This window comes from Lontra canadensis, unplaced genomic scaffold (assembly GCF_010015895.1).
Source record: "Lontra canadensis isolate GAN:19392208 unplaced genomic scaffold, GSC_riverotter_1.0 scaffold1, whole genome shotgun sequence".
NCBI lineage: Eukaryota > Metazoa > Chordata > Mammalia > Carnivora > Mustelidae > Lontra > Lontra canadensis.
Genome location: NW_022630995.1, coordinates 63,327,933 through 63,351,484, shown reverse-complemented (window position 1 = coordinate 63,351,484; position 23,552 = coordinate 63,327,933). Strand labels below are relative to the sequence as shown.

Here is a 23,552-nt window from a genome sequence, read left to right as displayed (position 1 = left end):
GGGAAGCCTGCTTCTTCCTCTCCCACTCCCCCTGCTTGTGTTCCCTCTCTCATTGTCTCTCTCTCTGTCAAGTAAAATTTAAAAATGAAAAAAAAAAAACAAACAACCAACCAGGAAAAAAACACCAAAAAAACCCTGAAAGCAGGGTTTCAGAGAGATATTTACACCATGTTCAGAGCTATGTTGTTCTCAGAAGCCAAAAGGTGGGAGGAACCCACGTGCCCATCAGCAGGTGGATGGATAAACACAGTGTGGTCCACACACACGATGGGATGTATTTTCCAATGTTAGAGTGTTAGACAGGAAGCACATTCCGACACCGGCCATCACACTGATGAACCTGGAGGACACTGTGCTCAGCCGAAGAAGCCCATTGCAAAACGTCAAACACTGTAGGGTTGCTATCCTATGAGGTACCGAAAGTAGTCAGGTTCACAGAGACAAGGTAGGTGGGTGGGGGGACGCGGATGGGGTTCGTGTTCAATGGGGACAGAGTGTGAGTTTTGCGAGGAAAGTTCTGGGCATGAATGGTGGCAGCTACTGCATAGCAGTGTGAGTGGGTTTAACAGCACGAAACTGGACATACAAAAAATGGTTAGGATGGTAAATTTGTATGTACGTTACCACAGATTCTTTTAAAAATAATAAAAACTTTGATTGAGCTAAAAACAAAATCAATTAAGGGACACCGGGGTGGCTCAGCGGGTTAACCGTCTGGCTTCTCTGCTCAGATGATCCGTGTCCTGTATCTACTGGGCTCCCTGCTCAGAGGGGAGCCTGCTTCTCCGTCTGCCACTCCCCCTGCTTGTGCTCTCTCTCTCTCTCTCTCTCTCTCCCTGACAAGTAAGTAAATAAAATCTAGAAAATAATTTAAAAATTAAAAAATAAAACAAACCAATTAAGAGAGAACTCAAGAACACTTACGTTTCCAACTTCAACAACTTTGCAAAGCAAACAACTTGCTGCTGGTGCTTGGCACTGAACTTGTCCCAGTGGCTCCTAATTCCCACCCCCACCCTTCTCTGCCTTAGTTAGCCGGGGCCCAGGAATCCACATGCTGCCGAGACAATCCACCAGCGAGCAGTTCCACGGTCCAGAGAGCGAGAGCCCGTGGGGGATTTTGTGGGGGCTGGGGGCGGAGTCTGCCTTTTTCTTCCCCTGGGAAAACAGGGCAATAGGTTTCCTGGTTTTGCCAGGACAAGGAGCTGAACGACCAGGATCGGAGCTCGGAAGGCATCCCTCACCAGGACAGCCTCCCAGGTTCTCCTTGCCCACGGCCTCCTCTGGACCAGGCACCCCGAATCCAGGGTGCACAAAATGGACAAAGGCCAAGCTCCTCGCCCTGGTGGGGGAGACAGACAGACAGACAGACAGATCGATACATGAGCGTGCTCATTCTGGGTGCAGAGGAGATGAGAAGGACAGCAAACAGGGTGAGGGACAGGACCGGCCATTGTATACCGCCCCCTACCCACCCCCCCAGCTGCTCCCATCCCACCTTCCTCCCCTCCCACACCCTGAGCCGAAAGGGCAGCCTTGGGGGAGAGCCGTGGTCCCCACACTGCGGGCCCCTCCGGCGTGGACAGGGCCTGAAGGCTCTGAATCAGCAGCTTCCAGCCCCCCACCCAGCCTCGCCAGGGCCGGTTCCTGCAGGCGGGGCGGACCAGCTCCTGGCAGGGCGGCCTTTCCTGCTACGGCAGCGCCCCCTGCTGGACAGGGGCTGTTCCTGCCGCCTCCTTGGCCGCCCGCACGCCGTCACACGCCCACGGGAGGGGGCCCGGGTCCCTTTATTCCTATCCTCTGCCCCAGGGTCCCACCTGAACCCCTTCGGGCACGCCTCCCTTTGGGGATGAAGACCACCAAGAGGAAACTTTCACTCTACAAGACATTCATTCCCTTCTCTATTGCTGGGGCTAACGATGTAGGTCACTTTGGAAAATGGTTTTTAACCTTGCCGCATGAAAAGGAGTCTCTTCAGAAAGGTAGTTCTGGGGACGCCTGGGTGGCTCAGTGGGTTGGGCCTCTGCCTTCGGCTCGGGTCATGGTCTCGGTGTCCTGGGATCAAGCCCCTCATTGGGCTCTCTGCTCATCGAGGAGCCTGCTTTCCCTTCCTCTCTCTCTGCCTGCTTGCGATCTCTCTCTCTGTCAAATAAATAAATAAAATCTTAAAAAAAAGAAAGAAAGGTAGTTCTGAAAGTTCTCTAGCAACATCCCCGGGGCTCATTTCAGAAGGGGCCCTCTTGGAGCCCACAGGAATGATGGCACCAGATTTAACAAATTCAATCCCCGGAGCTGGGGTTGGACTGGGTTGGGGTTGGACTGCTCACCCTCTGGCCCATCCAGCTCTTGAAGAACAATCAGGTCTTATTTTTCTTGGTGTCCTCAGCCCTCCCAGGATGCTTGATTTTCCAGCAAGTCTTGACTGCATTACTCTATTTGTCTTTCTATCTCCCATTCCATACGCAGCGCCTAGTTTTTCCCTGGCTGTTCATTACTTGGCCGGCCCGATTGTCATTGGTTCAATAGCTGAGCGTGCCAGGATCGGTGTTACCTGCTGATAAGACAGCCGTGGTGCAGTGGGACGGACAGAACCCGTGCCTGGCTGGAGGTGGGGGAGGCAGAAAGCATAGAGTGACACTGCACTGTGAAAGGACTGCGCTGAGTATCTTTCAGGATCAAGGTGAAGCTTGGATGGGAGTGAGCAAGGGGAGAGAGGCCCAAGTCAAGATCACTGAAGGGGTGGGAGCCAGATCCTCTAAGGTGTGGCAGGCCACAGAACAGAATTCAGATCTTACTCTAATGTCACGAGAAGCCAATGATGGTTTTAGGCAAAGCCCAATGTATCTGGCCTACGGTTTTTATTTATTTATATTTTTGTAAAGATTTATTTATTTATTTATTTATTTATTTATTTATTTGACAGACAGAGATCACAAGTAGGCAGAGAGGCAGGCAGAGAGAGAGGGAGAGGCAGGCTCCCCTCTGAGCAGAGAGCCCGATGCAGGACTCGATCCCAGAACCTTAGGATCATGACCTCAGCCTAAGGCAGAGGCTTTTAACCCACTGAGCCACCCAGGCACCCCTGGACTATGGTTTTTAAAGACACCTCTGGCTACTGTGTACTGTGTGGAGAGTGGCTTGGAGAGAGGATGGGGGAAACAGGAAACCACTTAAGAGACTGCTGGGTGGTGGAGGTGAGATGGGGTAGCTGTGGGATGGACAGAGGGGTGCATTTGGGATGTGTTGTGGGTGGTGCCTATAGTCGTACTGACGAATTGGATGTTAGCTTTCCATATATATATATATATATCTAGAATCTGTCTTGCACTGTGCAGACCAACTTCCAGTCCCCATTCCACACAAGGCCCTGCCCTAATCTCTATTTAGAACCCTCAAGGACAACACAAGTGACCAGGAGAATTTCAGAACCCAAGGCTGCCTAGAGATAAGCTGCACCGGTAAGCAGGTAAGTAGTCATCAAACCAGGCCTTGTTTTCTTTTCTAAGATTTTATTTATTTATTTGCCAGAGAGAGCAAACAGGAGCACAAGCAGGGGGAACAGCAGGCAGAAGAAGAAGCAGGCTCCCCGCTGAGCAGAGAGCCCAAAGGGGACGTGATTCCAGGGCCCTGGGGTTGTGACCTTCAGCAGAGCTGAAGGCAGATGCTCAACTGACTGAGCCACCCAGGTGTCCCATCATTTTTATTTTTTTTAAGTTTATTTATATTTGGGGCTCCGGACGGGCCCAGTTGGTAGAACATGCAACTCTTGATCTTGGGGCTGTGGGTTCAAGCCCCATGTTGGGTGTAGATTACTTAGAAATAAAATCTCGGGACACCAGAGTGGCCCAGTCATTGGGCATCTGCCTTCGGCTCAGGTCATGATCTGGGGTCATGGGATAGAGTCCCACATCAGGCCCCTTGATCAGCGGGGAGCCTGCTTCTCCCTCTGCCTGTCCCCCTGCTTGTGTGAGCTCTCTTTGACAATAATTAAATAAAATCTTAAAAAAACAAAAATCTCAAATAAAATAAAATATTTAAAGTTTATTTTTTAGTCCTTAGACCTTAGTTGTAAGGTCAAACTTACAACCCTGAGATCAAAAATTGCACGCTCTCCCCACTGAGCCAGTTCAGCACTGCCAGCTCTTATTTTCTTTTCTTTCTCTTAGTTTTATATAAGATTTTATTTGTTTATTTGACAGAGAAAGAGAGAGAGAGAGAGAGTGCACGGGCACGCAAGAGATCACAAGCAGAGGGAGAGGGAGAAGCAGACACCCTGCTGAGGAAGGAGCCCAACGTGGGGCTCAATCCCAGGATCTCAGGATCATGACTGGAGCCGAAGGCAGACATTCAATGGAGCCACCCAGGTGCCCCAGGGGGTTGTTTTTTTTTTTTTTTTTTTTTAATATTGCCAGAAAATGGGGCACCTGGGTGGCTTAGTTGGTTGGGCATTTGCCTTGGGGTCAGGTCAGGATCTCAGGCTTCCTGCTCAGTGGGAAGTCTGCTTCTCCCTCTCCCCTGCTCCTCCCCACTGCTTGTGTGCATGCTCTCTATTTCAAATAAATAGAATCTTAAAAAAAATTAGTTATCCCAATTTTTTTCATAATTTGCCCTAATTACTACCTACTTTTTAATATAAAGCATTTTTGCAATATGGATGTTAGGTACTAAAGCTATTTTCATATTCAGTGACTGTATCATAGGGATATGCTAATTACTTATGATACTACCCAGTGATTGCCCAACAGTATTAAATGTAGCTTACTTGTGCTTTCAGCTTCTAAATTCAGGAGTTCCTTAATTTATCGTCTATGAACCTCCTGAATAAAAAGTATAAATGTGCGACACTGCAGGTCCATGAAAGAGGAAAGTGCAGATTACATCATCAGATTTTTTTTTTTTTTGGTCAGAGAAAGAGAGAGAGAGCGAGCTTGTGAGCAGGCGAGTGGGTGCACAAGCCGGGGGAGCGGCAGTTCCAGGGAGAAGCAGGCTCCCCGCTGAACAAGGAACCCGATGCAGGACTCCATCCCTGGACTCTGGGATCCTGACCTGAGCAGAAGGCAGACACTTAACCTACTCAGCCACCCAGGCGCCCCTACATGATCAGACTTAGGATACACAGCTATGAGAGAATATGACTACTCCATTAGCCTCTAAGATCCACGATAAATGGCACAAAAGAAACCTAAGCTGGGTGCTTATTTGAGGTCTACTGCCTAGGAACATCAATTAATAACAATAGATTAAGATTCAAATCAAGATCAAAGCCTGCTGCACCTGCAAGACATCTTTAGGATTCCATGCTGTTGGGCGGAAAGAACAAAAATCCCAACACCAGTCATTCACACACATGACTTAACTACTGACTTTGAGAGGTGAGGAACAAAATTCTGTGGAAGAGTAGCTAAGCTTTTTCACATCCGAAAGGAGTTACTCCCAAGACACTTCTCCTTATCCCTACAATCATGAGCAATATATCTATTTTCAAACAAAAAAAGAAATATGCAAAGTCCTTTCCAGAAGAAAAGCTTTTCCAATAAAATTTAAAATTTTTATTAATATTTAAATTATAAACTAAATGTTAGCAACCACTTACAGACATGTTTGCTGTGGGCAAATTAAGATTCGGAGGGCCTACTGGCAAATACAGCTTCGGAATTAATTGCAATAAATCAATCCATCTCCTCAGAAATTGTAAGATTTCCTTCGGTTTACAACCCATGATGTGCAAAGTATAATATAACGTGAAATAACTTACCATCTACCCTAAAAGCTACAGAAAATGGAATCGCTATTGGGATCGAATAATAAGACTGGGACAGTTGGGCAGTTTTTCTTAATATAAAATATAGAAACTCTGAAAAGGTAATACTGTTGGGTGAGCTGTAAAACCCATAAAAACAACAATTCTGCCACAGCGCACAGAGAAACGCATTCAGGTTCCCCGACGCCCCAAGCAGCCAGCCCTCAGTTCAGCACTGGAGACAGAAAGCCACACGTCCTTACGGGAGGTCATGCAGACAGTGGGAAACAAGTGTGCCAAAGACAAACACGCCGTCCTCCAACCTCGTGGAGGTCTACCAGCAGCCTCGCCGGCAGACTCAGCAGCCCAGGCCCTCGCAGCCGGCGTCCCCTCGCTGGCCGGCCGGCGGACTCAGATCTGAGGTGTCTCGCTGCAACAGGGAAAGTGGTCTTCGGTCCGAAACAGGACGGGCGGCTCGAAGCCGCTCTGCTGGGGCCTGCCGGAGGGCGCCTTGCTGAACAAGGAGGGCACGCTGATCGTGTGCAGCAGCTTCCTGAAGGCGCTGGGGAAAGCACCCAGCTCGGCCTCCGCCCTGGCCACCTGCTCCTCCATCCTGGCCACGCGGGCGCCGATCATCCCCACGAAGGCCTCCAGCCGGTCGATCCTGCTGTAGACCCGCCGCATCTCCGCGGCCTTCGCGTAAATGCGAGGCACACCCTCACTGACGACGTGGGAGGAGTCCCCGCGCAGCATGTCCAGCATGCCCACGAACTCGTCCACTCTGGTGAGCAGGTCCTCCAGGCTGGAGTCCAGGGCCTCGACCTCGGGCCGCGCCCCGGCTCCCGGCAGCAGGCAGGCGGCGTAGCCCGCGGCGGCGCGGCGCAGCAGCGGCAGATCGCGGCCCGGCGCGCCCAGCTCCGACGCTTCGTCCTCCCACGGCCCTGAGGCGCTGCTGTGGCTCTGGGACACATTGCCGCTGTCCCCGCTCCACGCTGCTCCGGGGAGTTCGGCCTCGTCCTCCGCCGACCCCTCGCGCGGCGGCCCACGACCCGCGGCGCGAACCTCCATGGCCCGCCGCGGCCGGGATGCCCGCCCCGCTTCCGGGCTCCCAGTTCTGCTTCCGGCTCCTGCGTGCGCACGCGCGCGCTCCAGCAACCGGCTTTTGCGCGCTCATGTACACGCACGCGCGCCGGTCTCTGTTTCCAGACCCTGGGCGCTCATCCGCGCGCGACGTGAACAGAACTAGGTTAAGACGCGTGCGTCCTCACTGTATCTTTCGCATGGTCACACAATCAGGTAACCTCCATCCAGATCAAGATATAGGCCATGTCAAGGACCCATGAAGAGCTTCCCACTGTCCCTAGTTTCTTCTTGCTGCTCATACCAAAATCAAAGAGAGAAATAAACAGAAGTTCTCCAGAACCTTGCTCTTCTTGATGACTCTGAACGTTCTCATCTTCTTTCCACTTTTTCCCAAACACTTGGTATTGTCAACATTTTCATTTTTAGCCATTCTAGTGGATGTATAGTGAATGCTATCTCAGCGTGGTTTTAATTGGCATTTCCTGTTGAATAGTGAACTTTAGCACCCTTTTGTATATTTATTGGCCATGTGGATATTCCCTCTTCTGAAGTGCTGGCTCAAGTCTAGCCCATTTTTATTTTTTATTTTTTTAAAAAAGATTTTATTTATTTATTTGACAGACAGAGATCACAAGTAGGCAGAGAGGCAGGCAGAGAGAGAGAGAGAGGAGGAAGCAGGCTCCCGGCTGAGCAGGGAGCTGGATGTGGAGCTCCATCCCAGGACCCTGAGATCATGACCTGAGTGGAAGGCAGAGGCTTAACCCACTGAGCTACCCAGGCACCCCATTTTTATTTTTATTTTTTTAAAAGATTTTATTTATTTACTTGTCAGATCACAACCAGGGGGAGCGGCAGGCCAAGAGAGAAGCTGGTTCCTCGCTGAGCAAGGAGCGCGATGTGGGACTCCATCCCAGCCGAATGCAGACACTTAATTGACTGTGCCACCCAGGTGTCCCATCTTGCCGGTTTTTAAATTGAGTTATTTGTCTTTTCCTTATTGATCTATAGACATTCTCAATACAGTTTGAATGTGAATCCTTTGTTATCTATATCCCTTTAATAAATTCTAATTCATCAAACCAGGAATGTTTAGAGAGTAAAAGGGGACGCTCAGGATACAAGATACAAATCATTGTGTGTGTGTGTGTGTGTGTGTGTGTGTGCTGTATGATCTTTAATTAACTATAGTCTTCCAATCAAGTCACCTGGGACCATTTTACCCACTGCTCTGTTTGGCGCCAGTCTTGTCTCTTTCTTCAGCAATGGTGAGGTGGATACCCTTTCCCTGGGGAAGAGAAATCCGTGGTTTGTTCCCTTTGCCAATAACAAAAATGTTAAGAGAGTTGAGTAGCAAATCAGTTGCCATTGGCATCTTTCACGTGAACAGTATCAAAAGACCAGGGTGTCTCTCTCTGTTGGTGATCACACCAGTTCTTCCCAGGTTAGCACTCTGGTCACCCTACACAGATAGCCAGTGTCGCACTTGATGAAATCAGTAATCTCTCCAGTCTCCCAAAACAATCTGAATGGTGTCATTCACCCTGATGAGGGGCTCAGGACAGCGGATGGAGCAAGCATCATGAGTCACTAGATGAGGGATTCCTTTTGTCTCTACAAAGATCTTCCTCACTTTGCACAACTTACACTTGACCTTCTCAGGTGTAATCCAATGAACAGCAAAGCAACCCATGGTGTCATACATCAGATGGAAATTCTCCCCCAGTCTTGCCACTGCTGATGACACCCATAAAACCAATAGGATACATTATATCAGCTTGGATATTGCCATCATTCTTAATAAAATGCTGCATACAGATCTTTACGTCATCTCCTATTAGGGCATACTTAAGTCTGTTCCTTAGGAAAATGATTAAGAGCCAGACATTCTCTCAGCTTATGGGACCAGTAGACAGGTGAGGAGCAAACACACTGGTCAGTTTATCCAGCATCCAATTCTACCTGCTTCAGATAGCCTTGGGACCACGAGCTGTGGCTGCACTAGGCAGGAGACGAGCAAGATACAAAATCTTGGGCAAACCATATCACGTAATTATTATGGGACTATAAGGATCGTGAGATGATCATTACGGATCATATGTCCAATGCCCAGTTTAGAGCAGCACGTGGAAACTGACCTCAGAGATATGTGTTCGAGTTAGCCAGCTTGTCCAAGGCCACAGAACAAGTAACTGGAGGGACTAGGAGCACCTAATGCAGGATGTTTCTGACTTCAAAACCTTTAGCACAAACAACCTCCATTCACTGTCATAATAACTATAACACTATCACCACTTATATCTGCTGGTGCTTTGGTATTTGCAAATCACTTTCCTGCACATCACCTCACTTACACATCTTCCTATTGATGGACATTCAGGCTGGGATCACCGGTTTTTACCTAAAGACTGGAATACTGAAGCTCTAATCTGTGGCACTATTGTAAGCAGAATCCCTCCAAAGTTCAGCTAGTGGGACACTGAACAAGTCTGCAAAGAGACTCCACCCACTCCACAATGGCATACTCTTGGTGCTCAAACATTTTTTGTTAAATGAATGTTAAAGCTGAATTTTACTGGTCCCCTGCTGTTTTTCAGGTCCTATAGGTGTTAAGGACGGAGACCAGAACCCACTGTCAAGGAGCCTCCAGTAGACAGAAGCGCTTATATTTTATGAAAGGAGGCCTTATCTCTAAAACATTCCCTAAGGCCCTACTTGTGTCCAGGCTGCCAGGAGGGGCTGAGGACAGAGCCGAATCTGAAGTGGCCCTTTATCTTAGGTTGCTCACAGTCTGGTGAAGATGATGCAGGCAGGTTGGGTCCAAGAACCCAGAGGGGGTTCGGGGGTCCCTGCAGGACCAACTTTGCATGGGACAGAAATCAAACGCAGGCCAGAGAAAGTAAAAACAGTTTATTAAATAGTGTGAGAAACAGAATTTAGCAGACAGACTGGGAGACTCAGAAAGGAGTCTCTTCCTGGCTTGGGTCTAGAGGTTCATATTGGAAAGGGATCTAGGGCAACTATTCCTTCAGGAATCCAGAGTAGGGTCCGATCAAAGGTGAGTGGCAGGTCAGTAATAGGTGTTATTCTATAAATCATTGAAGGTAGGGGTTACTGATGCCAGCATCTGCCAAGTCTTGTTCAGAGTTAAAGTCCTGGGAACATGTTTGGGATCTGGCTCTTCTTAGATGTTATCAGGTGTTTGGGGGCCTAGGACAAAAATTCAGAGAATAGGGTGCCTGGGTGGCTCAGTTGTTAAGTTTCTGCCTTCAGCTCAGGTCATGATTCCAGGGTCCTGGGATCAGTCCAGACATCGGGCTCCCTGCTTGGCAGGAAGCCTGCATCTCCCTCTCCCGCTTCCCCTGCTTGTGCTCCCTCTCTCTTTGTGTCAAACAAATAAATACATTATTTTTTAAAAACCTCAGAGAATGATTAACTCTCTTGTTTCCCCTTTGAAGTGGGAACATAACTTGTTTGGTTTAACTGGATGCAGAATAAAGAACATAAGTACTTGTTAAAAGTCATTTTTTTTTGAAAGATTTTATTTATTTATTTGACAGACAGAGATCACAAGTAGGCAGAGAGGCAGGCAGAGAGAGAGGGGGAGGCAGGATCCCCGCTGAGCAGAGAGCCCGACGCGGGGCTCGATCCCAGGACCCTGAGATCATGACCCGAGCCGAAGGCAGAGGCTTTAAGCCACCGAGCCACCCAGGCACCCCAAGAACATAAGTACTTGTGGCCTAAAGAGAAACAACAGAGACAGGACCTTTCTAAAATGGAGTCCCTTCAGTTACCCTACCTCAAACAGAGAACAAAAACCTACTGACCAGAACAATCCAAGGCAGTGGGAGAAAAATCCGCCCAGGACAAAAAGCTGGGAGCAAGGGGTGAGAAAAGAGCAGTTAGAATCCTGGGTTTTTGGCAAGGGAAGCGAGGGCAAAAATGAACTATTGGGACTTCATCAAGATCAAAAGCTTTTGCACAGCAAAGGAAACAGTTAACAAAACCAAAAGACAACTGACAGAATGGGAGAAGATATTTGCAAACGACATATCAGATAAAAGGCCTGTATCCATAATCTATAAAGAACTTATCAAACTCAACACCCAAAGAACAAATAATCCAATCAAGAAATGCGCGGAGGACATGAACAGACATTTCTGCAAAGAAGACATCCAGATGGCCAAAAGACACATGAAAAAGTGCTCCACATCACTCGGCATCAGGGAAATACAAATCAAAACCACAATGAGATACCACCTCACACCAGTCAGAATGGCTAAAATTAACAAGTCAGGAAATGACAGATGCTGGCGAGGATGCGGAGAAAGGGGAACCCTCCTACACTGTTGGTGGGAATGCATGCTGGTGCAACCACTCTGGAAAACAGCATGGAGGTTCCTCAAAACGTTGAAAATAGAGCTACCTTATGACCCAGCAATTGCACTACTGGGTATTTACCCTAAATATACAAACGTAGTGATCCGGAGGGGCACGTGCACCCGAATGTTTATAGCAGCAATGTCCCCAATAGCCAAACCATGCAAAGAACCTAGATGTCCATCAACAGATGAATGGATAAAGAAGATGTGATATATATATATACAATGGAATACTATGTAGCCATCAAAAGAAATGAACTCTTGCCATTTGTGATGACATGGATGGAACTAGAGGGTATTATGCTTAGCCAAATAAGTCAACCAGAGAAAGACAACTATCATATGATCTCTCTGATATGAGGAAGTGGAGATGCAACGTTGGGGGTTTGGGGGCAGGAAGGGAGGGAGACAAACCATAAGAGACTCTTAATCTCACAAAACAAACTGAGGGTTGTGGGGGGAGAGGGTGGTGGGGTTATGGACACAGGGGAGAGTATGTGCTATGGTGAGTGCTGTGAAGTGTGTAAACCTGGCAATTCACAGACCTATACCCCTGGGGCTAATAATACATTATATGTTTATTAAAAAAATTAAAAAAAAAAAAAAGAAGAATCCTGGGTTTTTACTTAAGGGCCCTGTCCCAGAAGAGGAAGCATGTGTGCTCATTAAGATGAGCAACTGTAGGGGCGCCAGCATGGCTCAGTGGGTTGGACCTCTGCCTTTGGCTGGAGTCATGATCTCGAGGTCCTGGGATCGCCCGCATCCGGCCCCGCATCCACCCCGCATCGGGCTCTCTCCTTGGCGGGAAGCCTGCTCCCCGCCCTCTCTCTCTGTCTGCCTCTGCCTACTTGTGATCTCTGTCTGTCAAATAAATGAATAAAATCTTAAAAAAAAAAAAAAAAAGAAAGAAAGAAAAGAAAGAGTAGACCCAAATGGCTCAGGTTCAAATTCTGACCATAAGCACGTGTTTTGTTATTGTTGCTGCTTTTAGGATTTTTATTTATTTATTTGACAGACAGAGAGAGAAATCAAAAGTAGGCAGAGAGGCAGGCAGAGAGAGGGGGAAGCAGGTTCCCCACTGAGCAGAGAGCCCAATGCGGGGCTGCATCTCAGGACCCTTAGACCATGACCTGAGCCACCCAGGCGCCGCCATTAAGAGAGGTTTTTAGCCAGTTTTTCATCTATCACCTTTGCTGTGAGGTTAAGTAAATTAAACTAAGCACTTAGAGTAGTGCGTGGCTGGATAGTAAGAGCTGTAAACATCAGCCTGTCTGATTTAGACACTAGGGAGGGAAAATTGCTTTCACTTAAAAAAAAAAAAAAGTGAAAGTAAAAGCCTGGGACGCCCTCACAGAGGAGGTAAGGTACCCGGAAGATCCCAAAAGCTGACTGGGGGTGGGGCGGGGACGGAAGCTGTGGGCGGTGGGCGTGCGCGCGCCCACGACAGAGGCCGATCCGTGTGCGCGCGCCCGCCACGGGTCGGTCCCAGTCACGGCCGTAAGGGGGCCAGGCCACGTCGTGAAAGTGCCGCAAACACACCCACCGCCGGCGCCGGCCGCGAGTACCGCTTGTTGGCCGGACGTAGGTGCGGGATCCGCTCCGGCTTCTTTCCCGGAGCGGCTCTGAGGCGGCAGGCGTAGATAGTTCGGGAGCACTGTTGACGCGCGGACGGCCGCAGGAACGGTTTAGCCGTCCCCAGGGGCGCGGGCATGAAGAAGTGGCAGGACAGATGCGGCCCTTGGACATCGTCGAGCTGGCGGAGCCCGAGGAGGTGGAAGTGCTGGAGCCCGAGGAGGACTTCGAGCAGTTCCTGCTGCCCGTCATCAACGAGATGCGCGAGGACATCGCGGCCCTCACGCGGGAGCACGGGAGAGCCTACCTGCGGAACAGGAGCAAGCTGTGGGAGATGGACAATATGCTCATCCAGATCAAAACGCAGGTGGAGGGACGCCTGGGTGGCTCAGTTGGTTAAGCGGCTGCCTTCGGCTTAGGTCATGATCCCAGCGTCCTGGGATCGAGTCCCACATCGGGCTCCTTGCTCAGCGGGAGCCTGCTTCTCCGTCTGCCTCTGCCTGCCACTCTGTCTGCCTGTGCTCACTCTGACAAATAAATAAAATCTTAAAAAAAAAAAAAACTCAGGTGGAGGCCTCGGAGGAGAGCGCCCTCAACCATCTGTAGAACCCCGGCGACGGCGTGGAAGGCAGGGTGGCCAAGAGATGCGAGAAGGCCAAGGAGATCGCGAAGATGGCAGAGATGCTGGTGGAGGTGGTGCGGGGGATAGAGAGAAGCGAGTCCTCCTGAAGGAGCACGGGCGGTGAGGCGGGGCGGCGGCGGGGCCTGGCCATGCCGCAGCCAGATTCAGTAGCGTCCTGGGTGGTCGTCCTGCTGCAGCAGTGAAGGTGAAGCTTCAGTTTCACTGCGTCCGAAATTGGGCAGGGGGAGCAAAGTTGAAGTTGAGAGGAAAATGGGTCCTTGCTACTAGCTTGGACAGGTGCTAGAGCAGATAGTGATTTTTGTGGTTCCTCCTGACTCCGCTGGTAATTAGAGAAAAATTAGAATAACTTGGGGTTTGTCTTTGTGAAACTGAAAAGTCACCTCCGGAGGGACAGTTGCTGGAGGTAGAGCCTCCCAGGCACTGAGGAGATGGGAAGGGAAGAAAGCTTGGCCATTGAGCAAAATAGGGGTGGGTGAGAACACGGGAAAGAAACAGAGAAGTGTGAAGCTTTAGGCCTGGACTAGAAATTTCCAGGTTCTTCTAGGAGGAGGCAGTGTCAGAGGACTCTGTCTGAAAGAAGTGGCATTCTTGTGGATGGTTCTTTTTTTTTTTTTTTAATTTTTAAACCAGGATGCAGAAATCTGAGACTCAGTGTTTTGATGGTGAATTTCTTCCAGTTCTGCTTTAGGTTCTGAGCTGATAGATGCTGGTCACCTGGGCTGACACCACGAGAAAGCTGAAGTAGCTTGTTTATTCTGTTTTTGTATGTTTCTTATCTGCATGCGACAGTCTCCCTCAGGGTCAGTGGTTGTGTAAGCGAGCCAAAAGAGAATTCTTTCCTCGGATGCACAGCCAGCCAGTAAAAGACTGACATGGAGATTTTGCAGTGAGGAAAGGTAGGCTAGAGCTAAGGCTTCAAGTCCCAAACTGCCCGATGACTTACAGGTTGAGGGGTTTTAAGCGCAGAATTTGGTCAGGGGGTGTCTCAGCAGGTGGATGCTGTTGATGGTTTGGAGGTGCATTTGTGTTCACAGGCTTACTTATTCTGGTCCCACAGAGGTCTGTCTGTTCAATTTCGAGAGTCTTAGAATTTGAAAAATGTCTTTCTTTCTTTCTTTCTTTCTTTCTTTCTTTCTTTCTTTCTTTCTTTCTTTTTTTAAGATTTTATTTGTCAGAGAGACAGAGTGCACAAGTAGCGGGAGCCACAGGTAGAGGGAGAAGCAGGCTCCCCACTCTACAAGGAGCCCGATTCGGGGTCAGTCCTAGGACCCTGGGGTCATGACCTGAGCCAAAGGCAGATGCCTAACTGACTGAGCCACCCAGGCGTCCCCAAAATGTCTTTCTTTTGTTAGAGATTTCATTAGGTACATCTGGTGATTCTGTGGTTAGGATAGTGTTGATCAGTGGCTTGTACACGCCTAAACGAGCTACTTGTCTGGGCGTAAGTTAACGGGCTTGGATCCTTTGTGTTCCTTTGAATGATCAGCAAGTATTCCTGGGTCTTGGGCCCGGGTCTTCTTGTTTCCTGGCCAGTCCAGCTGTGCCCCGGGAAGATAAGACCTCTGGTGTTCATCCGTTCATCTGAATTAACTGGGTCTGGCTTCAGCTGGTGACACTGTAAGGGGAACGGGGCTTAGTGAAGAGTTGTTTCAGTGCTCACATTTATTCCTATTCCTTCGCTGTGTTTGGAATGTTGGGTGTGGCCTTGTGTTTTGCTGTTAACCTCTGTGACCTGATTGTTCTCTGGACCTTCAGAGGGTGCGTAGACTTTGGGCCAGAATCTCTCTGTGGAGATGCATGGAAGGCACTGCTTGGTTAAAGCTGGTGACCAGTGTACGGGTGAGACTGCTTTGGGAAGCTCTGGGAAGAACTAGAAGGCAGTTGGAGATGGAAGATGGTTGGGCGTGCATTCTGGAACTTTGATTCCTATGAGACACACGTGGGGACCTGGGTCTTGTGACATAGTGTCTGCTGTCTGTGGTGGCACCTATCAAGTGGGTTTATTTAGACAACCTTGCTGGCCCCAAATGACAAAGAAGTTTGGGTAGAGAATGACGGAGGACGCTTCGCTGTCAGAATGACCTCACATGTTACAAGGTTTTTAGAGGATCACATCAAAGAGAGTCTCCAAGGACCTGGGGACACTGGAGGAAGGAAAAGGTGGTATCGGGGCCCATAAAGTCCCTTCTAGTCTATCAAGGTAGACCTGACCATGATTTGAGTTCAAAGTCAGACATGTGATCGATAAGTGTTCATGTGCCTTGAAAAACAAAGATCTATAGAAAATCTTTTTTCAAATAAAGATGTTGTTCAGAAGACCAAAGCCAGTGTGTGTGTTAATCCATTTCTTTTGAAATGGACACTCTTCTTTCAGCGCTGCCACCAGTAAGCGGGACCGAGCTACTTGAAGTTTGGGGTTCTCGTGAGCCTGGAACTGGGAGGGAGAATTGCTTACAGCAGGTGGTGTGGGGACAGGTTGACAGACCTCTCAGCTTTTAACAGAGATGAACTTCAGGCCATCATCTCGTCTCTGGCCTTGCTTCTCAGCAGCTGCGGTATGCTTAGTCTCTCAATCAGTGGGAATAGAACATGCTTTCTGTCCTACCTGAGGCACCAGGAATGTGAAGGAAAGTCCCGGATAGGGGAGAGCTGGGACGAGTAATTGCACTGCCGTGTGCTTGAGTATCCTGTGGGAGCATGAGGAGGGACTGAGCACTCATGGAGGAGACTGGAAAGCTCTTTAGAGCAAACGACTTGCCCTGAGCGTGGAGTACAACCTCTGAGAGCAGAATCCAGTAGGGTCCCTGGAGCTCGGAACCACGGGAGCTGCAGCCCTGGGGAGACTCTGGAGGACACTGTGGGAACCCGGTGAGAGGGGCGGGCCGAGGAGAGAGGCTTCCTCAGGGAGTTAATTCATCTGCATTGGACTGTGCTGATGGATGCTCAAAGCCATAGGACAGGCAGGGTGCGATTTCCAGAATTGGTACACATGATTTGGTTGGAGCGAGCATGTGTTCATGGAGACAAGCTGAGATACATGTCTTGGATGACTGTGTACTTTTATCATAGAGTACCTGGGCACAAAGAGAGTCCTTTACAGAAACTGTTTCTGTCCATGGAATCCTTGTCCACGCTCCTAGCCTTCTGAGGTCTGGAGCAGGCACAGAAATAGTGCCGGGAGCCCTTGAGACCCAGGAGCAGGGGATTGTTGGGGGTCACGTGTGTAGTGTGGAAGGCTTACTCACTGCCTACAGTCTGTGTGTTGATGGGACTTGGGTGAAGGCGAGAATATGGGGGCTGGTGCACGTGGGAGTTGAGAGCCTGACCTGGAGCTGGGGAGTAGGGAGGACCCATTAGGCTTTCCTGGGGCCGAGAGTCAGTGTCTATCTGTGTGAGTCAAGGCGGCTAGGGTAAACTGTGCTAACAGGTTCCCCCCCAAAGTCTTGGGGCATACAGCCTGCAAGAGTTATTTCTCATTCCTTTTGATGTACACCACAGGTCACTTGCTCCACATTCTCTTAATTCAGGGAGCTGGCTGAAGGAGCACCCCTCTTTGAGATATCATGGACCTTGATCAGAAAACTTAGTTGTGGGCGCTTGGGTGGCTCAGTGGGTTAAGCCTCTGCTTCAGCTCAGGTCATGGTCCCAGGGTCCTGGGATCGAGCCCCATATCGGGCTCTCTGCTCAGCGGGGAGCCTGCTTCCTCCTCTCTCTCTCTCTGCCTGCCGCTCTGCCTACTTGTGATCTCTGTCTGTCAAATAAATATATAAAATCTTAAAAAAAAAAAAAAAGAAAACTTAGTTGTAAGTTGCTTCACTGATTTAAAAACAAATGTGTTGGTGTAAAACTTGCCATACTTGTGTGTGTGTGTGTGTGTGTGTGTGTGTGTGTGCACGAGTGCACGCACATAGATTTTCCCTTTGATTAACTGACCACAGATTATACTCCTCCATTAGGGTGCATTTCATCTCTTCATTGTCCTAGGGCTCGATGCTAGGCCTCCTTTGTGGTCAGAGCCTTAAAGTCTGAATCATTTGGACCCCTGGCTCTAAGGCAGAGCACTGTGGCGACAAGCTGAGCATCTTCCCTGTGTTTGTGACGCAGCATGATGGAGAGGCCTGCGGGCCTTGTGCGCATTTCCTGCTTTAACTCATCCGTTTGCCCCTAGTCGGATTCTGGATCCGTGGAACTGAACCCACTTCCAGGTCAGCTAGAAAATTCGAATCGCCTGCTGTCAGCAGCTGCAAAATCATTTGTCATGGATGAGCCGGTGGTGCCCAGACTCCCCTTTCCGTGAAGTCTGAGAGTCTGTGTTCTCTTCCAGAAGGCCTGGGAAATTCTCCAGTGGCTGCTTGCCTCAGCTGGCTTGTGAGCCTGCCTCTTCACTCATGTTTTATTGCAATACAATACAGAGCAATACTTTTGTTTCTTCTGAGAATAGGTGAGTGTCCCATACCCACAGAGCTCACTGAGCCACCTTTTCCAGTGTCGGCTTCCATGTGGCCTAACCAGAGAGGCCCGCTTATGCTCGCTCTTTCAGACAGCACTGCTGTCCCTGCTACTCTCTCTGCTTCTTTATTTTGCTTCTCACTACCTGACATGTGATTATTAATTTGTGTATTGTCTGACCTCTCCGCTTGGAATGTCAGCCCCCGAAGGCAGGAATTTTGTTTACTGCTACATTCCCAGCACAAAGATGAATGCTTGGCTGCCATGTGGCTGGTGCTTAATACTCACTGAATGAGCATCAATTCGATACGTACATTACATTTAATTGTGGGGCACCTGGGTGGTTCAGTTGGTGAGCGTCAGACACTTGGTCTCGGCTCAGATCATGAGATTGAGCCTCATGTCAGGGTCTGCTTTTGATTCTCTCCCTTTCCCTGTCTCTCAAAAATAAAGATAAAATAAAAATAAAGATTTACTTTAAAAAAAAATGTAGTTGTGTCTGCTTACCAGTGCACATAACTCAAACTGAAGTTTCTAAGGCAGAAACTTTAGTGTGCTTCTTGATTCATCCCTCTTTCTCAGCAACCCCTTCCTCCTTCCTCATGCTGTCACTGAGGCATATTGATTCTCTGACAAGAGCGTACCCTGGATTCATAGACCCCCTCCCACTGCCCTAGGCCGCTGGTGCAGCGCTCTCCTAACTGACCCCCCTGCTGTGGCTTCATGTCTCTCCTGCTCCTTCCCAGTCAGCAGTGGGTGGGGCTATGTCAGGTCCCTACTGAGAACCATTTTGAAAATTCATTTTACTGGGACGCCTGGGTGGCTCAGTGGGTTAAGCATCTGCCTCCAGCCATGGTGACGATCCCAGGGTCCTGGGATTGAGTCCCACATCAGGCTCCCTGCTCAGTGGGGAGTCTGCTTCTCCCCTTGTCTGCCACTCCCCCTGCTTGTGCTCTCTCTCTCTCTGACAAATCAATACAATCTTTAAAAGCGAGGAGCCTGAGTGGGGGGATGGGCAGAGGGAGAGGGACAGGCAGACTCCCCGATGAGAGCAGAGCCCCCTGAGATCATAACCTGAGCTGAGGTCAGACTCAACTGACTGAGCCACCCAGCTGCCCCTTGTGTCATTCATTTCTTCTCTACGTGTGTTTTATAGCCTTTGTGGCCAAAAAAACCCAACCCCCCCCCGCCAAAACTCGAAGAAACAAAAACCCCCATGCATTTAAGAATGTGACTTGTTTGGACATGGAGGGGCTGGGGTCTGATGCGTGGCTGTCTGGCCGCCTGGGTGGAGGGATGTGTGGCCCGTGGACCTCCGTGGTCCAGGGCAGCATGATGCTCCCTCGGTGCTGAGCCACCTACAAAAGCAGGGACAGGGCCCCACTGGCACGGGGCAGTAAGGAGGTGGTCCACCTATCAACTGATCCGAGCCCTTTCCTTCTCCGGCTCCCTACTGGGCAGGAGCAGGAAGTAACAAATCAGGGAACTCACCGTGCTGGGGTGGGGGCACTGAGGGGGTCAAGAAGTAAGCCATGTCCACCAGACCAGGAACATTTCACAAACATTTTACTGATCACAGGGGCAGCTGGAGGCTGTGGAACACAGGGTTCTGGAAGCCAGGGGCTGCTCCCTGCCCGCCCCCTCCCCCTCTAGAGCCGCTGGGGTTCTGGGCTTGCAGGACGTCAGGGTTGCCCAGCCTGCTGGAAGTACTTGTGGCAGGCAGCCGTGAGTGTGGCCACAAACACGATGAACTCGCTGAAGTTCACCTCGGCATCCCCGTTGGCGTCCAGGTCTTTGAGCAGTTTGTCCACGGCGTCCCTGTCCCTTTTAGTCTAGAGACAGAGGCCGGGGTCAGTGGGTGAGAGGCCCATGCACTGCTGCCTGGTGGGGGGGTGGGGGAAAGGTCGGGGGACACCGACAGGTTGTGTCACTGGGCTCCGGGAGGCCCGGAGCCAGGGTTGGGTTTAGGGCCAATCGGAATTGTGTGGTACAGCTCGGAGGCAGCGTTTGTCTTACTGGCAAGTTTGGAAGGGGGTGTCTTTGGACTGTTTAAGATGCTTTAGAAGGGGGACCACCCCCAGGATGTGCTGCTAGCCTGGCGGGGTCACTTTAGGAGATCACGTCTGGGCCATGCCCTGCACACCTGTCCCGGCCACAAGCCTCTGATCCTCAGAATGGGGAAATCCAAGCTGGGGTGAGAGGTGGGGAGGAGGGGTGGGCAGGGGTGCTGAGGCCCCGGGCCTTCTGCGGGAGCTGCTGCCATGCCCCAGCCTCACTGGAGACCCTCCCCACGCGCAGCCACCCACACTGGGGCTCCAACAGCCCCCCAGGATGGCAGCTCCCGACTGCACCAGGAGGTGGGCTTCCCCATCAGCTGGAGGCCTGGGGGCCTATGGCCCTGAGCCCTAGCTTTTACAAGCACCTTGCTGAGGATCCCAGGCTTAGCCACGGGTTCTCAAATTCTGTTCCCAGGACACCTGCCTCTGCCCCTCCAGCAACCCCCAGCTTTTGGGTTCAAAATCTCCATGGGTTAGACTCAAACTTGGCTCGTTATCAGAACATCTGCACCATGCCCGATTCCTAACCGGGGCAGGGGCGTTCAGTGAGCATCCAGGTTTGAGACTGTTTGCAGTGATATTAAGTTCAAAAGGAAATTAAATTGCATATTTAGAATTTCATACACATTAGCTTTGAGCTTTTGACTGGGGAAAAGGCAGAAAGGGAGAGGGAGAGTGTGCTGGGGGAGGGGATTTCTAGCCTTCACGTTTCTGTATTTTTACATTTTCTACCACAAACACATTTATAAGAGACAAAAACAAATGAACTTCATTTAAAGATCTATACCCTCACTACCTTTACATACTGAAGCGCTCAGTGTGTTTGAAGGCTAAAAATCTTAGGCTTCCATTTTCAAGAATCAGCTCAGGGTAGTTCCATTAGAGGGCAGGAGGTGGGGTTTGGTGGGGCCAGGGAGGAGGCAAGAGGGGAAGGGGAGGAGTGGGGAAGAAGGGGAGCTGTAATTGAAGAGCAGAGGGGAAGAGAAGGACAATAAGGAAAGGGAAGGGAAGAGGAGGGGAGGGAAAGAGGGAAGGAGTGGGGCAAGGGTGAGGACCTGGAGGAAGGGAGGGAGAGAGGAAAGGAGGGGGAGAAAGGGAGGGCGGGGTAGAGGAGAGAAGAGGAAGAAAAAGAGGAGGGAAAAGGGGGAGGGAGGAAGGGAAGGAAAAGAGAGGAGGAGGGAGGGAGCAGGAGAGTGGAGGGAAGGAGGAAGAAGGAAGGAGGAGGGGGAGAGTGGAAGGGAGGGGGAAGAGGGGAGGAAGGGGTTAGGGGGAGGAGGGAGGGGAGGGAAAGTGGAGGAAGGAGGAAAGGGGAAGAGGGAGGGAACGGGAGGAGGACGGAGCCAGAAGAGGCAGCCAGAGGATCAAGAACCGAGAGGAGCATATGGGGAAAGGAGGACTGAGAGGGGAGCCCCCTGTTTTGAGGTCCCTGAGGAGGTCTCCCTTGGGCAGATCCAGGTCCAGGGGCTCCACGCAGATAAGTGCCAGGTGGGACCTCCTCCCATCTGTACCCCTGTCAGCCCCGCTAACACCACTTGGGGGATGCTGGGAGGACACAGCCAAGCAGACAGGAGAGCAGGGGTGTTCACGGCCAGCAGCCTCGGAGGGGTGCAGCGGTGAGGGACCAGCAAACCCAGCCTCACCATCCCTACTGCTCAGGTTCAGGTTTGCAAACCACACCCTACCCCTAGCTCTGCCACTGGGCCCCTGCTGAGAAAGAATCCTGGTGGCTCTAACTTCCTGTGTCAGGGACTGAGCTGGCTACTCCAGCTCCCTGCTCCTAAAGACCTCAGCCCCGAGGGCAACAGATCCGCTCCTGGGTGGGTGGTCTTGCCTTCCAGCTGCTCCTTCTGCAGCCCCTTGGCCCTCTCCTGTCCTCCTTTCTCCTGCCTGCCAGCCCACCGTCCTCCCTGACCCTCCCCTCCTGTCCCCGCCCCAGGCTCTGCACCCTCACCTGCAGGAAGCCCGGGAGCTCCTTCTCCATGAGCACCTTCAGCTCCCCCTTGGTCAGGCTCTGCTTGCTGCCCTCCACACCCGCATAGCGGGCAAAGACGTCGATGATCATGCCCATGGCTGTCTCCAGTTCGGTCATGGTGCTGAACTTGGACCCACCTTCCTTCTGGGAGCTGGCACGACAGAGGAAACTTTCCCAGGGCAGCTTCCTGGAGCTTTATAAGGCCCAGCCTGGTATTGACTCAGAGGGTGGGATGGATGGCAAGCCCTGCCCCTCCCTGCACCGCCCCCCGCTCCCCCCGCCCCTGTGCTGCTCAGTTCCCCAGAAATTGTGCGGGCACGACTTCCTGTCTGAAGCCCTCCCCCAGCCCGCACCCTTGATGGGTGGGGTCAGCAGGGTAAGAGGGTGCCTGGCCGAATGTTTGTTGAGTGACTAAGGAATGGGTGGAGTGGTCCTGTCCAGCCACATCTGGTGGGCGGGCCACATCTGGTGGGCCAGCGGGAGGGAGGTTGCACGAGGGAAATGTCGGACTAAGCAGGGTTTTGCTTCCGTGGCGCTTTGCAGAACACTTCGTGAAGGACAGCCATGCACCTCTGTCCCACTCCCCAAACACACAGCAGTGACGGGTCTGGGAGGCAGACACTGCCAACTAGCGGACCAGATGAAGGGCTGCCCCGCCCCACCCTGCTAGGCTCCCCAGAAACCCCTGCATGCTCTCTCCCTGTGCCTTGCAGGGTGGCCCCATGGTGCAGAGATTTCCAGACCCAAAAGTGGACTCCTCTTTGTTTCCTGATTGTGGATGTTGAGGACTCAGTCTGCAAGAACCGCAGGGGCTGGTAGTAGGCTGTGACTGAGCTAGAATGCCCTGGGCACAGAGCTGCCCCTCCCCTCAGTCCCCAGAGGTAGCCCCAGGGGTGGCATGGGAGTGGGGGGGGCGCCTGTTGCTGGGGATGCCTGCAGGCCCAGGCACCGAGGGAAGCCCTGCACAGAGCCTGCAGGTCAGGGTGGAGGGGAGAGGAAGCCAGTTACACTCAGCGGGCTCAGCCCCAGCCTGGCAGTCCTTTCTGCTTTGGACACACTGCCTTTCCCATGTCTCCTGCAGGGGATCATTTGGGAGCAAGGAAAGGTCAGTCCATTCTGCTGCGCTGGACAAGGCCCTCCTAGGATGAGACTCTAGGTTTCCAGCCAGCCAGTGGTGCCTCCCAGAGGGCATCCCGAAGTAAGACATCCTGTTGTGACACTTGGTGAAAAGGAAGGGTGTTCAGGGCTGTCACAATAGGGCTCATGACTGTCTCAACGGGGGTGGGGGCCACTGGCTCAGCTTACAACTCAGCAGAGCCGGCCTGGGTGGCCCAGGAGCAGAGCCAGTGGGGGTCAGAGGGTGGGAGGGTATTACTAAGAGGAGGCTGACAGGGTTGGGGGATTCTGGCCACAGGCAAGCCCAGGGCTCACCCGTCAGAATGGGGGATAAGGAACTTGGGCAGGCATCAAGGGTAGGGAGGTGACTTCCTGACTCTTCGCTACAGCCGGGCTGGGCAGGTGGAAGATTGATGAGACCAAAGATGAGGCAGGATTGCTGAGCAGTCTGATGAAGGGGGGAGTCAGCCAGACTCCTGGGGCAAGACCTGGCAGGGAAAAGACCCCCGACTGGGGGCCTAAGGGGGTGACAGGCCTGTGC

The 23,552-nt window shown here is 51.2% G+C and overlaps 2 protein-coding genes and 2 pseudogenes across 2 annotated transcripts; 1 reads left to right on the top strand and 3 right to left on the bottom strand.

Annotated features, from left to right (window-relative positions):
* Positions 1 to 5,526: 5,526 nt before the first annotated feature.
* BLOC1S4 (biogenesis of lysosomal organelles complex 1 subunit 4) lies at positions 5,527 to 6,838 on the bottom strand. Its single transcript, XM_032855436.1, has one exon. The coding sequence runs from the start codon at positions 6,806 to 6,808 to the stop codon at positions 6,152 to 6,154; it is 657 nt and encodes a 218-aa protein (XP_032711327.1). The 5' UTR covers positions 6,809 to 6,838; the 3' UTR covers positions 5,527 to 6,151.
* A 1,201-nt stretch (positions 6,839 to 8,039) lies between these two features.
* Positions 8,040 to 9,204, bottom strand: LOC116874364 (annotated as a pseudogene).
* A 3,690-nt stretch (positions 9,205 to 12,894) lies between these two features.
* LOC116866444 lies at positions 12,895 to 13,516 on the top strand (annotated as a pseudogene).
* Positions 13,517 to 19,415: 5,899 nt separating this feature from the next.
* S100P (S100 calcium binding protein P) lies at positions 19,416 to 22,116 on the bottom strand. The gene is made up of 2 exons (XM_032855435.1): positions 21,875 to 22,116; positions 19,416 to 19,698 (listed from the first exon to the last, which is right to left on the bottom strand). Exons 1-2 carry the CDS (start codon positions 22,010 to 22,012, stop codon positions 19,549 to 19,551), a joined length of 288 nt encoding a protein of 95 aa, XP_032711326.1. The 5' UTR covers positions 22,013 to 22,116; the 3' UTR covers positions 19,416 to 19,548.
* Between the last annotated feature and the right edge of the window lie 1,436 nt (positions 22,117 to 23,552).

Coding starts and splice junctions, on each gene's coding strand:
- S100P (XM_032855435.1), bottom strand. CDS start 22,012: ATGACCGAACTGGAGACAGCCATGGGCATGATCATCGACGTCTTTGCC. Junction 19,699..21,874: donor AGCTCCCGGGCTTCCTGCAG/GTGAGGGTGCAG, acceptor CTCTGTCTCTAG/ACTAAAAGGGACAGGGACGC.
- BLOC1S4 (XM_032855436.1), bottom strand. CDS start 6,808: ATGGAGGTTCGCGCCGCGGGTCGTGGGCCGCCGCGCGAGGGGTCGGCG.